Source organism: Astatotilapia calliptera, chromosome 2 (genome assembly GCF_964374335.1).
Source record: "Astatotilapia calliptera chromosome 2, fAstCal68.1, whole genome shotgun sequence".
In the NCBI taxonomy this organism is placed as follows: domain Eukaryota; kingdom Metazoa; phylum Chordata; class Actinopteri; order Cichliformes; family Cichlidae; genus Astatotilapia; species Astatotilapia calliptera.
This window is the reverse complement of record NC_137423.1, coordinates 24,174,780-24,192,134: the sequence shown is the minus strand read 5'-3', so window position 1 is coordinate 24,192,134 and position 17,355 is coordinate 24,174,780. Positions and strand designations below refer to the sequence as shown.

The following is a 17,355-nucleotide window of genomic DNA, read 5'->3' as shown; positions in this document are numbered from 1 at the left end:
ATTATTATTTGAAAAGAAACACATACATGAAAATACTCTGGAGATACTACTCTACTAACAAGAGGGCTCACCTCCTGATATAATATTACCTTAGCAAAATTACAATAAATCAGGCCAAACAGAAAAGACACATTTAGCTTGACAGAGTGTATAATTGACCCCATGCAACCGTAGACTGATAGCAGACTTGATTCTGTGTTATGGCAGGTTTTACTCACAGTTTAAAAAACGGTTACTCACAAAATATAACTTTAAGGATGTAATTTACAATTGAAAAAGGTAATAAATGGACTGAGAGCTTAAAGTGTTTTATACAACATGCCTCATTCACCCATTTATACAAGCACTTTTTTCTAAGCTCTTTCTATGTAAGTGCTTTGATGCGCCAGAGAGCAACTTGGGGTTAGTATCGTGCCCAAGGATATTTGGCATGCAGACTGGCGGAGCAAAGATCGGAGATCGAACCACCAACCTTCCCATCAGTAGATGAGAGCTACAGCCACCCCAAATTGCAGTACATGTCAGTGCAATACAGAGCCTATCCGATTGTTAAGTGATGACGTGACGAATCCTACTTCCGGACCTAAAGTAGTCTGCGTTTAATATGGCTTTTGTGTTGTTAACATGTTTAATGTTATGTATTTTCTTCTATTTAATCTCAAAAAGCTCCTAAAACAGTCAGTGATCACTGTTGACCTCCCTCGGCTTTTATTACCACTAATCATTTATTTAAGCTCAGTTTTTAAAACCTTAGGATGTAACTACAGCCCAGCCCATGCAGCAGTATATAAATGACTAACCTCGTATTGTGGATGGATTATCTCAGTTGTTCTCCTGGCTGAAGTTTGGTCCTTTTACAGCATCCTGCCATGCGATTACATTTGTTCCTGACCACCGAGAACACTCACGTTAACTTTTATCGAGTGGAAAAAAAGTTAGCTTGTTTATATTATGCTAACATAGCTGTGTCACTAGCGGTCACGTAGCACATCATTATATACCAGCTAGCCCAACTTCAGTAACCCTACAAACGTCACTGCTGTTTAGTTTTCTGTCTTCATTTATGCTGGAAGTGATAACAGAGCTGTACGTTTTAATTTGTTTCCAAAACCCCGCAGTCAGGACATGCTATATTGTATTTAGATAGAAGCTAGCGAGCTAACTCCCTGCTAACTTCTAACTCCGTTAAATGTCATAAATTCCGTTTTCATGGATGCCTGGATGTTAAACTCAATTGTTACACCTGGTAGAGCAGAACGCTGATCATTTTATTAAAGATGAAAGACTTTAGACAGTTTTTCAACTCTCAGTAATGCCATAGTGATCGTTTGATATATGGACCTGCAGCGGAGTTTAGGCCCAGACACGGCTAGTGACGTCAGACTTAACGACCGGATTGCAAAGAGTATTGTGTCGTGACTGACCAAGTCATTTTCACCTGTAACTTTTTGACCCGTTTGCCGACATATATGTGTAAAACTGCAGTAGGAAGTACTCGTGTGAGACCTTCTGTTTTGGGAATCACAAAAGCACTTTTCCTCCTTTTTGCGGTGCCTCTTTAACTCCTATCTTTCCTTCTGTTTTCTCTTTCTATGTCAGCCTGGGGCGTTGTTTGAGTGACACCTCGTTACCATGACGACCCACGTGACCCTGGAGGATGCTCTGTCCAACGTGGACCTGCTGGAGGAGCTGCCGCTCCCGGACCAGCAGCCGTGCATTGAACCCCCTCCCTCCTCTATTATGTACCAGGTACGCACTGGTTCACAGTGCCGCCACCGCTGCCACCTACCATCGTCCCCAGCTGATTGGTCCTTTTCAGTGTACAGTCTTTTGACCCCTTTTTGTCTCTCCTTCGGCAGGCAAATTTTGACACCAACTTTGAAGACAGGAATGCTTTTGTGACTGGCATCGCCCGTTACATCGAGCAAGCCACAGTCCACTCCAGCATGGTGAGACCTGCGGCGCTGGTTACTAAAATAAACATCACGGGATTCCTCTCCATTCCACTGTTTTTTTTTTCCTTTAATAGCTAACTAGTGAAATTCAGTCTTTTGTGGTCTCAACTCAGTAGTTTTTGTTCCTCTTTCAGTAAAATCAAAGCAGACTGTGGGAAGCAGCCTCGTGCCCTTAAAGAGAGCCTCGTTTCATGTGAATTGATTATCATTTGGCTCGGCCTGTGGCGGGACACACATAAAAATAACGCACGCACACTCTTGCAGACACAAATTCCACTCACACGCTGGTGAATCAGAGAGGCAGCCGAGCACTAAACATCCCTCCCCTGATTGTGAATGAACAGAGAATGTGATGTGACTGTCGAAGAGGGGAAGTGAGAGCTTTATTTAACCGGTTCAACGAGGAAGTCACATTCAGGTTGAGGCCAGGCTATTTGGGGGCACTCATCCTTTAGCCGCAGGGATGGAGGAATCTGTCTTTCCTATTTCTGAGAGGATGAAATGTTTCCCTGCTAAAATATTTATCAAGTCCTGCAATGTGGGTTTAATCTGAGATGTGTGATGTGTTTAGTAGCTTTGCAGAATGTCTGTTACTAAGATATAGTACCGTGTAAAGGTATTCACCCCCTTCCAGATATCTTTTTAGATATCTTTTATTTTATTTTTTTGCTTATTTGTCACACTTCAAACAGATGTTAATGTTAGACAAAGATAACCTGAGTCAATACCAACTGCAGTTTTTTAGGGAAGAAGAAGCTATCTAAACCTACCTGACCCTGTGTTAGAAGCAGTTCTCCTAAACTTCCCCTAACTGTGCCACAGCAAGAACTGCAATCAAGTGTATGCAATAACTGGCAGTGAATCTTTCACCTCAATGTGGAGGAATTTTAGAGAGCTGTTTTAAATCAGGCACATCAGAGGGTTTTCAAGCATGAACGGCCTGTTTAAGGCCATGCCAGAGCATTTCAATTGGGTTTAAGTGATTAGGCCACTCCAACACCTTTATTTGGTTTTTGGTTTTTTTGAGCCACCCAGAGGTGCTCTTACGGCGTGTTTTGGATCATTGTCCTGCTGTGTATCCCAAATGTGCACAGATTGATGGCTGGACATTCTCCTTCAGGATTTTCTGGTAGAGAGAAGAATTCATGGGTTGAAGTCATCCAGATCCTGAAGAAGAAAGCAGCCTCAGTCCATCACACTACCTCCACCACTGCGTTTGACTGGTGGTGTGATGTTCTTTATATGAAATTCTCTCTTTGATTTTACACCAGATGTAACGGCACTCAAAGATTCCACAAAGTTCAGCTCTCTTCTTGCCAGCCCACAAAAGATTTTCGCCTCGAAAGTCTCGGAGATCATCAATCAGAATCAGAATACATTATTGATCCCTAGGGGAAATGATTTTGGGTACAGTGCTCCAGGCTTTTTTTTTGGCAAATGTAAGACGAGCCTTTGTGTTCTTTGTGGTCAGCAGTGCTTTTCACCTTGGAACTCTCTCACAGGTGACATTCTTGCCCAGTCTCCTCTTGTTGAATTTTAAATCATGATCACCGACCTTAACCAAGACAAGTGAGGCCTGCAGTTCTTCAGGTGTTGTTCTGGGTTCTTTGGTGACCTCCTAGATGAGTGATCGATGCGCTTTTGGAGTAATTTTGGTTGCCTGGTTTAAAGTTTTGTCTCCATTTGTGGATAATGGCTCTCACTGTGATTCACTGGAGTCCCAAACCTTTACAGATGACGTGGTAACCCGTCCAGACTTCAGTGTTTTACATCTGTTCTTCATTTTATTAGAGATCAAAGCTTGATGAGTTGCTAGATGAGATTTTTGTAGCCTGCTTCAGTTTGTTAGAGAGGTTATAGTTAAGTGTTTTGTTGATTCGAAAGAGCTGGCAGTAATCAGGCCTGGGTGTGGCATGTGAAATTGAATTCACAGTTAATTAATGAGTTAACAGTTAATGGGGGAGGGGAGGTTTTCACAGAGGGCCGGGTACGGTTGGGTCATTTTTATTTTTACTGTTTTAATGAATAAAATCATCATTTAAAAAAATGTATTTTGCATTTACTCAGGTTTTTGTCTAATAAAATAATTAGTTTGATCATCTGAAACAAAAAAAATGTGGCATGTGCAAAAAAGAAGATGGGAAATACTTTTTCACAGCAATGTAGATATAATCTTGAGCTTGTTGAGGTATCTAGTTCTGGCGTGACTTCAGCTGTGCATGAGGAATTAAATGTCTTTGTTCTGTTTATTTCTACAGAATGAGATGCTGGAGGAAGGACATGAATATGCTGTGATGCTTTACACATGGAGAAGCTGTTCCAGAGCCATTCCCCAGGTTAATGATCACTTCCTTCATGTCCTCACATCTTAACCTTTAGATCTAATGCTAAACCATCATAACAGAGTTTTATTCAAGCTGTCACACTGTCTTTTCACTGTAAGGAACAATTACCCAAAAAAGGCCGTATGAAATGCAGATGTTGCCAGGCTTGAGTTGTGGGTTGGTAGTTGGGTTGCCTAACTTTGCACCTTTTAGCCACTGAACCAGAAGCTCAGCTGCAGGCGGTGGTGATTCTACAGAGCAGAAACAACGCCGCCTGCAGCTGAGCTTCTGGTTCACTGACAGCTGTATTTTTAGCTATAAATAAAAAGGGGGGAAAAAAAATCAGAAACCACCCTGTTACGTAAAAAATTCAAACCGAATTAGACTGCAAAGCATTTGCCTTAACAAAGGGGTGCAGTCACAAGTTCAACACAGTCAGGCTTTTTTACATTAGCTGGCTCAACGAAACCTTAAACCCCAGTCAGAGGCATTGCAGCGGGTGGTTGTCGGCTTTTTCTGTTTGTTCAGACTTTCTCTGTGCACGCTCACATAAACTGACCCTCAAGTGCTGCCCACTTAACTCCCAGAGGAACATGTGAGAAAAGGAAATATAAAGACTATTAAAAGAAAGTCAAACTTCAAACACTGCAAATAAATCAAGGTGGGAGGATGCTGTAAAAAATCATTCAAATGTAGCGAACTTGTATGTTCATATTGTCCTACTCAGTGTGCCCTCATTGATGCTGTTTATGGCTAAGTCGCTCTCGCTACAGTCGGGACTTACTCTGTCCTGTATTCTGAAGATGTGGAAATTGTGGCCAGATGAGAGTGAAATCAATTTCACACATTGGATATTCTTAAGCATTAAAAGTCTACAAATTGGCCGATCGATTCACTCATCTTTGTCCTGTCAGCTGCTGGACTGAGCAGCAAATTAGGACCACGCAAGCTGGACCTGCTCAGCGTTCAGTGTTAGTTGCCATGGCGATGTAGACGGGTTAAAAAGAGAGAGAGAAAGAACTGAGCATACCTCACTAATCTTGTTTCCTAGTACACCCCGCAGGTCTGCAGTGTGACCTTAATGATTTTATTGTTACATGTAACAAAGTTCCCCAAAACTGACGTTTACAGTTTTAAACGAAAATGTTTAGTAATCGCGATTTTTGGGAAAACGGAGCAAAAAGATGGGAGTGGGGTGGGGTCGTGGGGGATCGGAGCAGCTAATATGTTACCTGGGGGAAAGTATATGTGGTGCATTGTTGCTGTGAGATCAGGCTGTGTGATGGCACCATCTTGTGTCTGCTAGGTGAAATGCAACGAGCAGCCCAACCGAGTGGAGATCTACGAGAAAACGGTGGAAGTGCTAGAGCCCGAAGTGACCAAGCTCATGAAGTTCATGTACTTCCAGGTAAGATCCTACTTTAAGATTACATAAACTAGATCAATGAAACTCTATGATAAAGCACTAAACAGACCAACGTATGTTTATGTCTATAGAGACAAAGGAGGGTTTTTAAACATTTTTTATGCATATGTATTCATTATTAATAGAGCTGTTGATAATCAGTTGGTTTTGTGTTTGTTTTTTATCAGAGGAAAGCCATAGAACGCTTCTGCAGCGAAGTGAAGCGTCTGTGCCACGCCGAGAGGAGGAAAGACTTCGTGTCTGAGGCCTATCTGCTCACTCTGGGCAAATTCATCAACATGTTCGCAGTGCTGGACGAACTGAAGAATATGAAGTGTAGCGTCAAAAACGATCACTCTGCCTACAAACGGTAGTGAACCCTAAGTAAAGAGATTCAAATGTACGTTTTTTGTTTTGTTTTTTTCTCACGCTGCAGAGCCAAACTAACTTTCCTCTCCTCTCCTACCTCTAGGGCAGCTCAGTTCTTGAGGAAGATGGCTGATCCCCAGTCCATCCAGGAGTCTCAGAATCTCTCCATGTTTTTAGCGAACCACAACAGGATCACTCAGGTCAGTGCGGGGATTATGCGTGGCTAATAAAAGACTATGACTTAGGTTCCATCTTTCTTTTGTTTTTTTTAGTGCATCTTTGTGAAAATAGACATTTTAATTGGGGGTTTATTGCAAATACAATTAAATATCCTGGTGATAGTACAGCAGGTGACTTGGATTGCTCCAGGATAATGACTTGAGCGAATGAATGACTCACAGCTGTACTCAAGGTGTCACAGAGCTGCTGCCTGAATGTTAGTCAGAGCAGAGGAGCTGTTATGTAATTAGTGTGGCTGTTCTCACCTAAATCAGCCTTTAACTTGCTGAACGCTGACCCAACAGGAAGTTTCTCATTGAAAGTCTGCTTATTAAGATTTAACAGCTGCCGGGGTTACGGCTCAGTGTATTGCTGGTTTTTGGTCCTCTTGAATTGTGTTCGATCTTATTTTATTTGTGTTGTTGTTGATGCTTAATCCCACGTACGCACAGGGTACAGTGAGTCCTCCTTTCTTGTGTTGTCAGTGCATTACTGTTTATCTAAAGGTGACTTGTTGTGTCGCGCTTTTTCCGTGCAGTGCCTGCATCAACAGTTGGAGGTGATTCCCGGCTACGAGGAGCTTTTGGCAGACATTGTCAACATCTGTGTAGACTATTATGAGAACAAAATGTATTTGACGCCTAGCGAGAAACACATGCTGCTTAAGGTAAGCGCGCGTTTGACATCGTTATCTGCCGCCAGCTCGCAACATTTCGAAACTATCTCTTTCTGGCGTCTTTTTGCCAATTTGTCTTTTCCCCTTCCGTTTCTTTTTGACAGGTTATGGGCTTTGGTCTGTACCTGATGGATGGGAATGTGAGTAATATCTATAAACTAGATGCCAAAAAGAGGATCAACCTGAGCAAGATCGACAAGTTCTTCAAAGTAAGGGCTTTTAAGCGTTTTCTTTTTCCCATTACACGCTTTGTTGTGTTTATCCCACGAAGTGAGGCATTCACTCTTGTTTCTCAGCTGCAAGTGGTGCCGCTGTTTGGAGACATGCAGATCGAGTTGTCACGCTACATTGAGACGAGCGCACACTATGAAGAAAACAAGTCCAAGTGAGCAAACCCATCCACCGGTGTAATTTACAGAAATCTGGATGTTACTCTTCTTTTTTTTTTCCACCACTACAACTACAGGCCGAAGTAAAATTCCTTGATGACCAAACTCCCACACACTCCCTCCCAACCCTCTTTTCCCATCTGTGCCCAGGTGGACGTGCACTCAGAGCAGCATCTCTCCGCAGTACAACCTGTGCGAGCAGATGGTGCAGATCAGGGATGACCACATCCGTTTCATCTCCGAGCTAGCGCGCTACAGCAACAGCGAAGTGGTGACCGGCTCGGGCCTGGACAGCCAGAAGTCAGACGAGGAGTACAGGGAGCTGTTCGACCTGGCTCTGAGGGGTCTGCAGCTGCTGTCTAAGTGGAGCACGCATGTCATGGAAGTTGTGAGTAAAGCGTGGGATTGATTGCATCCCTGTGTGGGTAGGGAAAATGCTTTGTGGGGCCGTCAGTGTGAATATGAGTGGGTTTTGGACGTATGATGTGGGTTGTTTTTTTGCTATTTATTGTTCTGGCTTTGATCTAATTATAGCTCTCCTTTGTTTCAGTACTCATGGAAACTGGTACATCCCACGGATAAATTCTGTAATAAGGACTGTCCAGGCACGGCGGAGGAGTATGAGCGAGCCACACGTTACAACTACACCAGTGAAGAGAAGTTTGCCCTGGTGGAGGTCATTGCCATGATCAAAGGGCTGCAGGTAAAAGATTATTGAAATATGAGTAGCACTCTCACTGATGTTCACTATCTGGATATTTTTTTGCACTTCAGCTGAGTGCATGGTTTGACACAAGCATAGTTTTCACTAGTTTATTTCCAAAAATGCAACTTGCACAATTGACATTAAAGCGGCATTAAAATTAGGTGATGCAATAAACGATGTTATGTGTCCCAAAGGTTCTGATGGGCCGAATGGAGTCTGTGTTTAACCAGGCCATTAGGAATACCATCTACGCAGCTCTGCAGGATTTTGCCCAAATGACCCTTAGAGAACCTCTGCGCCAGGCTGTACGCAAAAAGAAGAACGTTCTCATCAGGTACAAAAATGATGCAATCACAAATGCATCCGTTTCTTTTGTTTCAGACTAAACAACAGACGAAGTATTTTTACATTTTTCTGCAGCGTTCTCCAGGCCATTCGAAAAACTGTCTGTGACTGGGAAGGAGCCAGGGAACCTCCAAATGACCCCTGTCTGAGGGGTGAGAAGGACCCGAAAGGCGGTTTTGATATCAAGGTGCCTCGTAGAGCCGTCGGACCCTCCAGCACACAGGTGAGACGTGAAACGGACCAGGGTGCTTAAAGAATGGTGTTCAGTCTGTAGTGAAAGCATTTAGATCTGCATGTATTATCTTTGAAACTACTGAGATTTTTAAAGTAGCTTAACTTCCTATTAGCAGTTGCAAAACCTGAAAATGTACATGTGGTGTGAGAGTTGCGTGAGTTATGCTGCACGGTGTTCCCATTTAAAAGAAACTGACACTGTTTGGAGTCTGATACATTTTCATGAAGGTTATGACTTTTTAAAATACATAGATTTGGGGTGTGGGTTTGAGTAAAGGTGTTATCTTTAAATTAGAAATGAAGCTTTCTCTCAAGTTACAGTGGTCCCTCGCTATAACGAGGTTCACCTTTCGCGGCCTTGCTGTTTCGGGAATTTCTTTGTGCAATTTTGCATGCTTTTTTTTTTTTTAACAGTGCATTGTGTTCTGTTTCCCGATTGGCTCTAGACTACTGTCAATCAGTCTCCTCCGTGCCGTCTCTCCTGTACAGTACAGAATGCGTTCAGCTTGTCAAATTTACATAAATCTTTGATCGCTAGCAGTGTGACTCTGAAGTGCTGCACTGTATGTTTGTAAGTTTATCCCCAACAAACGCAAAAATGTTGACAAACCATTTTGCAACGTCAAAGGCAGTGGAAGATGCTAACCATCGCACAAAACGTTATACTTCTGGACATGCTAAAGGAAGGTAGAAGTAACTGTATTTTTTGGATTATAAGGCGCATTAAGTGAAACAAGACAGTCAGATAAGTCAAACTTTACTCAACTCATTCTTCTTGCTTCCTCTACTTCCGTACCATTGATTCATTAATATTGAATTCTCTTGCAGCTGACAGTCGTGTTTCATAAAGGTTTCAAATGAGTAATAATGGTCTGTCACATGAGCTTTTGTCCACTCATATTCGTCTGATGCAATGAGTGTAAAAGTTATATACACTACTGTTTAAGCATATCAGTTGTTTAAATGGAAACATTTTATTATTTCATAAAAAAATTTAGCATATTTTGAATGTGATGCCATCACCAGTCTCAAAAATGGCAGACCATCTGCTCTTGGGTGCCCATGATCTTTGGGCCCCTGAGTGGCACTGCATTAAAAACAGGAATGATTCTGTCATGGAAATCACCGTATGGGCTCAGGAACACTTCCAGAAATGACTGTCTGTGAGCACAGTTACTATCTGCAACCTGCTATCTGCAGGTTAGAGTGCAATCATGCAAAAAAGAGCACGATCCAGAAGCATGTTCTCTAGGCCAAAAGTCATTCATAATCACCGAATAAAGGTTTTGTGGTCAGATTAATCGAAGTTTTTAATTCTTTTTGGAAAACACGCACACCGCGTCCTCCAGACTAAAGAGGAGAGACACCATCTGGCTTGTTATCAGCGCTCGGCTCTAAAGCCTGCATCTCTGTTTCATCTGTTTGTACATTAGTGCCTGTGGAAGTGGCTCCTTTTTACACTTCTATACTGGCTTCATTTTTCACCCAGGTTGCTGCTTGGTAAAAAGGAGGTTTCCACTTTTTTATATTTTAACCTTTGTCTCTCTCCTCCACAGCTGTACATGGTACGCACCATGCTGGAATCCCTAATAGCAGACAAGAGTGGATCCAAGAAGACTCTGCGGAGCAGCCTTGATGGACCCATAGTCACAGCCATAGAAGACTTCCACAAGCAGTCCTTCTTCTTCACACATTTGCTCAACTTTAGTGGTAAGCTGGAATTCTGAAAGTTCAAACAGACCAAGTTGTCAAAGGAAAAACCAGAAGAGAAGTGAATGAATACTCCACAGCATCAGCTAACATTATTAACAGCTTTTACTCTTGCTTCCTTTGTGAGGCAGAGGAAGAGCAATGAGAGCAAACATTGCTAATGCTTGCCAATCTTTTCTGCCATTTCTTTCCTTCTTCCTGCCACTGTCCTGTCACACAGAGGCCCTGCAGCAGTGCTGTGACTTGTCCCAGCTCTGGTTCAGAGAATTCTTCCTGGAGCTCACCATGGGCCGCAGAATCCAGTTCCCCATTGAGATGTCCATGCCGTGGATCCTCACTGACCACATCCTGGAGACCAAGGAGCCTTCCATGATGGAGTAAGAAGTAGATCAGTTAAACACTCATTGATTATGACTTTAAAAAAGAGCAGTATTTTAACTCCCACTATCTCTTCTCAGGTATGTGCTGTACCCTCTAGATTTGTATAATGACAGTGGCTACTACGCTCTCACCAAGTTCAAGAAACAGTTCCTTTATGATGAAATCGAGGCTGAGGTAAGTTCTAATAGCCACCATTAGGAGTATTCCCATGGAAATTTAAAGGGATAAATCTAATCTAATAATCCTCAAAGACCCCACACACCCCCAACACGGACTGTTCACACTTCTGCCCTCTGGGCGGAGGTTCAGAAATGTGAAATCCAGAACATCCAGACTCAACAACTCCTTCCCCACTACCATCAGACTCTTGAACTGCTGACCCATTTTTGAACAGTAATAATATGTATATTTTTTTGCACATCAGGCCATCTTGCATATTAAGCCAGCATATTAAGCTATAGCTCTTTTGCACACATCTCTGTTTCAAATCTCCATATTCTGTCTCCTTTTCTGTCTCCATTTATTTGTATTATTTGTATTTATATGTTCTATTTCTATCGTATATATTTATCAGCATCTGTGGGTGTTCATTGCACAGAGAAATGCCTTTTTCTCTCGTGACACATGACAATAAATACTTTGAATTGAATCTAATAACCATTTTCTTTGCTTTGTTCTCAGGTAAACCTCTGCTTTGATCAGTTTGTCTACAAGCTAGCAGATCAGATATTTGCCTACTACAAAGCAATGGCTGGAAGGTAAAAAAAGAAAATGTGACTTTAAAAAAAAAAGTATTTTAGAGTTATTGGCAGATATTGAAGCGCTCTTTGCAGACTTTACAAACTCATATGCCATGTGTTCTTCAGTGTCCTCCTAGACAAGCGCTTCAGAGCTGAGTGTAAAAATTACGGCGTAATCATCCCGTATCCTCCATCAAACCGCTACGAGACGCTGCTCAAACAGAGACACGTGCAGGTAGCAGAAACATGAAAACACATCTGCTGTATCTGTATTTATTTAACCACCAGTCTGACTTTCACACTGTATTTTTCATCAATCCCTGTTGTCTCACGCAGCTGTTGGGTCGCTCGATTGACCTGAACCGTCTGATTACCCAGAGGATCTCTGCAGCAATGTACAAGTCCCTGGACCACGCCATCAGCCGCTTTGAGAGCGAGGATCTTACCTCTATAGTGGTGAGCTCAAACATCAGGGAAACTAGTGAAAATCGTCAATCTATTTTTGTGTCCTGTGCGCATCATCCTTCTCACACTGCATGTCTGGACAGGAGTTGGAATGGCTGCTGGAGGTTAACAGGCTAACCCACCGCCTCCTGTCCAAGCACATGACGCTGGACAGCTTTGACGCCATGTTCCGCGAGGCTAACCACAATGTCTCCGCCCCCTATGGACGAATCACTCTCCACGTCTTCTGGGAACTCAACTTTGATTTCCTCCCCAACTACTGCTACAACGGGTCCACGAACCGGTCAGTTTCACGCTGTTGTTTTGCAGGAATATATTTTATTTGCTTTTACCTTTTGTGTTTTTTCTTTACCTTTTTTTCGCCTCCCTCTGTTCAGCTTTGTACGGACTGCTATTCCCTTCACCCAGGAGCCTCAAAGAGACAAGCCAGCCAACGTACAGCCTTACTACCTGTATGGGTCTAAGGTGCGGTACCATCTGTGATATTATAGTAAAGACTTGTAATTTTTTGTGTAAAGCAAACTTCCTCTTGCTTCAGAATAACATTGTGTCTGTTTCTTCTTTCCCTCTCAGCCTCTCAACATTGCATACTCCCACATATACAGCTCCTACAGAAACTTTGTTGGCCCGCCTCACTTCAAGACCATCTGCCACCTCCTTGGTTACCAAGGCATCGCTGTGGTGATGGAGGAGCTGCTTAAGATTGTCAAGAGCCTGGTATTTATCTTCATTTTCCATCCTGAAAAGCATGCTGTCCTCCCCCTCAGTGTGCTGGATCCTCACAGTTATTATTCTCCTTCCTTTTTGTGCCCTCTCTTCCCTTCGCCTGCTGTGAACTATCCATCTTCTCTGTCACTTTACAGTTACAGGGCACCATACTGCAGTATGTAAAAACCCTGATAGAAGTCATGCCCAAGATCTGCCGCCTACCGCGCCACGAGTACGGCTCCCCAGGTGAGTTTATAATCCCCAAAATTACAATGAATGGAGCACATTTTGTTGCGTTAACATTTCCACATGAGCTGTCTTTGTTCGCTTTGCTTAAATATGATTCTTTATTTGACTTCAGGTAAGTCAAATTAAGCCGTTTTTGAATAAGGGGGCAATCAGAGAAAAAGAAACTAAATGGTCTGCATATTGGTTGGTGCTTTGACCGACATAAACTTGAAATTTGAGCAATACCTGATTGATTGCTGTGAAATTTTGTACCACCAGCATACCACAATTTTAGTTGAAATATATCTGCAAAATTAATGTCATTCTCATCAAGCTGTGTACCAAGCACGAGTTTATATGTCAAGTATGATAAACGGGCTGCGGATTAGCACATTCAATATGAGATTTTTATCATCGCAGATCATTTAGCCTGAAAACCACAGCGTCAGAATAACTTCACACTACTTTAATGCACTTACAGTACTGTGCAAAAGCCCCAAAAAAATGCTTTGCTTTACTTTCTTGAGCAATTGTTCTGCACGCTTTTTGAGGATGCATCAGAGTTTTGCTTTGAACGTTGGACATGTTTTGTTTGTTTTTTGAGCCACTTTCAACAATATAAAAGGCGCAAAACAGAGAACTTAGCAGAGAACCAATTTTAAACTGTATCTTTAGGTGCTTTGTTACCTGCCTGTCACAAAAAGGCAAAAAGACACTTTCATAGCTGAGTCTGTGAAAGTTGCCAAAGAGAACACAGTTTGACAGGCATAAAATAGTGTTTTTTGCACAAATTAACTGATTTCCAAAGAGCTCTTATCCAAAAACTTGTTATATCTTAACATGGTGTGTGGTTAAAAAAATGAGGAAACTAGAAAAGTGGAGAAAAATCCAGCAACCAGACCTGACACTGCAGCTGAGAGCATGCGTCTGGCCTTTCAGTTGAGTCATCTACTGTTGAAGAAGGTGGTCAAACCAAAAATTGGCTTTCAAGCTTGTTAGAGTTCTATACACTGTGTTTTTGCCTCACATAGTAAATTTTCATTTATGTTTTTACATGTTTCAGTTAATCACTGCACTTATTTTCCTATTTTTCGAGCAAAATATAAATAAACAATGCATGGCTCAAGGCTTTTGCACAGTATTCTTTACATAATGAAGAAATATGAAACAAAAGTGCTGTAACAAATGTGCACTAACTATTTATAGCTGGTTATAGGTACAGATATTTTATTTATTTGATGCATAGCACAGCAGTTTAAGTCACATTTTCCTCCAGGTTCAGATATCGCCGCTCACTATTGGAGAAAGTCCTGCACAGACTGCCTCTCTGGCTTCAGTCAGATCTTGGAAACATTCAACAGTACTGGAATAATATTCAGCCATAAGTTGGAGAAAGCAGTACAATTCTAGATAACAACATATGAACCACTACAAAATACAGTTAGGAACACGACTGTTCTCAGCCATTTGGGTTGTGCACAATGTCCAATTAAACCACAAAAAATCCTCTACCTGCCTAATTCTTTTACGTCTTTGTGCACTCCGTGACCTGCCTTAATGCATTTTGACTAGAGCTGTGGTTGCAGATTAGAGGCAGTCAGATGGAATATCCCTAAGAGGAGGGCTTAGTAATCTGTAGATTACTGATGTTCTGTACCCTGAGGTCTGTACCTGGCTTACTGCCTGTGATCTCACTGACAGCAGTTAATGATCCTCTTGTCCTCTGCTGCGAGGCTCCGATGCTCAGACCAAATGTGGGTCAGAGAGGCCGCGTGGACCCGCTGACATCACCGCATTTCATCCCGCTAGCAAGAGATTATCAATGACATAACGAGATATTAGCAGGCGCTTGCTTCCTAGACTGTAGGAGAGTATAGATGTTATCAGCGTATCTTTAAAAATGCAGATGGAGCGCCGTATCACACCTGTCTTTTTCTCCATCTGCCATTCCAGGCATCCTGGAGTTCTTCCACCACCAGCTTAAGGATATCATTGAGTATGCTGAGCTAAAGACGGATGTCTTCCAGAGCTTAAGGGAGGTGGGAAACGCCATCCTCTTCTGCCTGCTCATCGAGCAAGCTCTGGTAGGACTTTTCTCTTTACAAGTGTCAAAATCCCATAATGCTTTAATGTGATTATTGCACACCCCCACCCCCACCCCCCCCCACCCCCCCTCTCTCTCTCTTTTTTTTTTTTTTTTGTTTTGTTACTACTGCTTTCTCAAAGATTCCTCTGATAGCTCTGTCTGTGGTCTCCGAGCACGCTCAGTAAACAGGACCACTGAAATGAAGTTCTCTTGACTGCCTTGTTTTAATGTGGGTGACCAACAAACCTGGGTGCCTGAAGGTTTCCACCCAATTTGTGGTGTTGATTCACTCGCTAAATCAAACACCACGGTCAGAAGTCATCAGGCTCCCAGTCCACACGCCCCAAAGTGTTTAATCTCTGATTGTGTGTGAGGGTTTTTTACGTTTCTGAAATACAATTCTGTTTTTCATTACACGCTGGCAACTACCACAGGTGGTAAGGATTCAGGTCTTCCTATTGGCTACCAGAAAATGACAGCATGACCAAATATGTTTGCTCTTTTATCTCTTGTTGGTTTGGGCTGCTGTTTTCTGTTGTTTCTCTTTTTTTCCGTGTTAGTTTGACACACACGCAGTTTACCTTCAATTAGCCATGGAAGCAAAAGCACTGAGACATCTTTCATTTTTTTAAAAAGAATGAGGTGAAACTAAAAGAGTGTTTGAAGAGTGCACCTAAGACGTATGCAATAATTTGTTGCTTCTGCTTCACCTCTCCGACACGTTTCACGATATTCACATTGCAAGCTTTCAGTAATCTTGCAGGAAATCAGTGAGACAGACAATCAAGCTGCATTTGTCACAGGAAATGTTTTTTACATTGAATCATAACTATTTTAGAAGGTGATCGCACATTCTTGTGCTAAACTCTGCACTTTTGCCTCCATGACTGTCTTTTACTTCTGGGCACTTGTAATGCCTGTACGCTGCCCAGATCTCACTCTTTTTTTTTTTCTTCTTCTTTTTTTTTTTTACCATTTCTGTCTGGCTGCACTTGCTTGTGCGTCTACTAAAAGCCTAGTTGTGTGTTGTTTGTCTCTTAAGTGTGCGTTCATTCGAGTGCGTGTTGCATGGCTTTTTCTTCTAGCCGGTCCCTTTTCTTTCTTTTGTTTTTTTTAGCCGAGGTCTCGAGGTGCTGCTCCTCTGCTCTTTCTTTGATTTGTACCTTGTCGTCTTGACAAACAGTCACCACCACGATCGCTCTGACCGCTTGAAATTGCTCCTTAGTCTCTAATGGCAAAAAAACAAACAAAAAACCACGCACTGAGCCACGTGACATTTTCGATTCATTAAGATGTTTGTAAACTTGACCTCGAGCCGCTAAACCCGACTAGATGGGATTTTGTGCTTAAAGTGTTACAAATTATAATCCTTTTAAAATTGGCCTGTCATCATTGCTTGATAATCGTAGCATCATTATCCACACAGCCAAACTCTAATTCAGTTATCTTATCTCCCCACTCTCCCTAAGCCTGACATTGTGTTGACTAATCTGTCAGCACACACCTGTGGTTCGGAGCTCGTGTTAGGCATTCAAAAATATGTCTTTAAAACACTTAAATTAAGAAGTTCAGCAAAAAGCCGCCTCATGGCTGTCTGCATGCTTTGTCAGGGCATCCGTAGAGAATAACAGCGGGCGACTTCCTGGATTAAAATGAGCTGTTTGTCTGTGTTGTGCTTAAATCTCAGTCCCAGGAGGAAGTGTGTGACCTGCTTCACGCCGCTCCCTTCCAGAACATTCTTCCCAGAGTCTACATCAAAGGTATACAACAAGTTTGGAAGCGGTGAATTAAAAAGCAGACGGGTGCAAATTACATTACTCACAGTTTGAAGTTTGGGATGATCTGAGAAGCATTTTTCTTTTGAAATACGTCCGCAACTGTTGGTATTTGTGTGCCGCACAGAGGGAGAGCGTCTGGAGGTGAGGATGAAGCGGCTGGAGGCGAAGTACGCCCCTCTCCACCTCGTGCCTCTAATTGAGAGGCTGGGAACCCCGCAAGTGAGTTCAACATCTGCTCTGATGGGCATGAAAGCCGACCTGAAAGGACATATTTATAGTCTTGCAGCTTAATCATGCGACCCCTTCCTCCTGCTTTTCTCAGGCGTGTTTCATTGTTAACTATTTATTGATTATAAATAAATAATTCAAGGGAATTTGCACAATTTTCATAGCTGGTCTTCAAAAAATTTTCTCTTTAAGCTGCCAATCTTTCCCACAATTTTCTAAATTCTCTAAAGACTTTTTAGACTTTTGGAGGGAAAGTTTCTCTTCTCTCTCCTAGCATTATCCTTTAAGCTGACTGACTTACACTAGAAGCCTGCGGATTTTCAGAGGAGGAAAGAAAAAGCTGAGTAATCAGCTTTAAGTTTCTAGCAGCAAGCGACAGAGGAGGATAGCAGTGGCAAAAATCCCCTGG

General features: G+C 42.4%; 1 protein-coding gene across 2 annotated transcripts in view; it reads left to right on the top strand.

Moving 5' to 3' along the window:
• The window catches only part of cyfip2 (cytoplasmic FMR1 interacting protein 2), a 29,360-nt gene that overhangs the window by 8,814 nt on the left and 3,191 nt on the right, over nt 1-17,355 (top strand). Inside the window, exons 2-27 of one of the 2 annotated variants that reach the window (XM_026188780.2) lie at nt 1,600-1,749; nt 1,860-1,949; nt 4,214-4,291; nt 5,586-5,687; nt 5,873-6,054; nt 6,157-6,253; nt 6,811-6,939; nt 7,053-7,157; nt 7,245-7,333; nt 7,488-7,725; nt 7,888-8,040; nt 8,238-8,377; nt 8,464-8,611; nt 10,179-10,332; nt 10,553-10,709; nt 10,791-10,887; nt 11,395-11,471; nt 11,580-11,688; nt 11,790-11,909; nt 12,002-12,201; nt 12,296-12,383; nt 12,492-12,635; nt 12,782-12,872; nt 14,808-14,938; nt 16,628-16,700; nt 16,843-16,937. In XM_026188780.2, coding sequence (XP_026044565.1) covers nt 1,633-1,749; nt 1,860-1,949; nt 4,214-4,291; nt 5,586-5,687; nt 5,873-6,054; nt 6,157-6,253; nt 6,811-6,939; nt 7,053-7,157; nt 7,245-7,333; nt 7,488-7,725; nt 7,888-8,040; nt 8,238-8,377; nt 8,464-8,611; nt 10,179-10,332; nt 10,553-10,709; nt 10,791-10,887; nt 11,395-11,471; nt 11,580-11,688; nt 11,790-11,909; nt 12,002-12,201; nt 12,296-12,383; nt 12,492-12,635; nt 12,782-12,872; nt 14,808-14,938; nt 16,628-16,700; nt 16,843-16,937 — 3,204 coding nt within the window. In that variant the 5' untranslated portion in view covers nt 1,600-1,632. Of the gene's footprint in view, nt 1-1,599; nt 1,750-1,859; nt 1,950-4,213; nt 4,292-5,585; nt 5,688-5,872; nt 6,055-6,156; nt 6,254-6,810; nt 6,940-7,052; nt 7,158-7,244; nt 7,334-7,487; nt 7,726-7,887; nt 8,041-8,237; nt 8,378-8,463; nt 8,612-10,178; nt 10,333-10,552; nt 10,710-10,790; nt 10,888-11,394; nt 11,472-11,579; nt 11,689-11,789; nt 11,910-12,001; nt 12,202-12,295; nt 12,384-12,491; nt 12,636-12,781; nt 12,873-14,807; nt 14,939-15,374; nt 15,565-16,627; nt 16,701-16,842; nt 16,938-17,355 lie in introns of those variants that run through there. The other variant, XM_026188782.2, reaches the window with a different exon arrangement.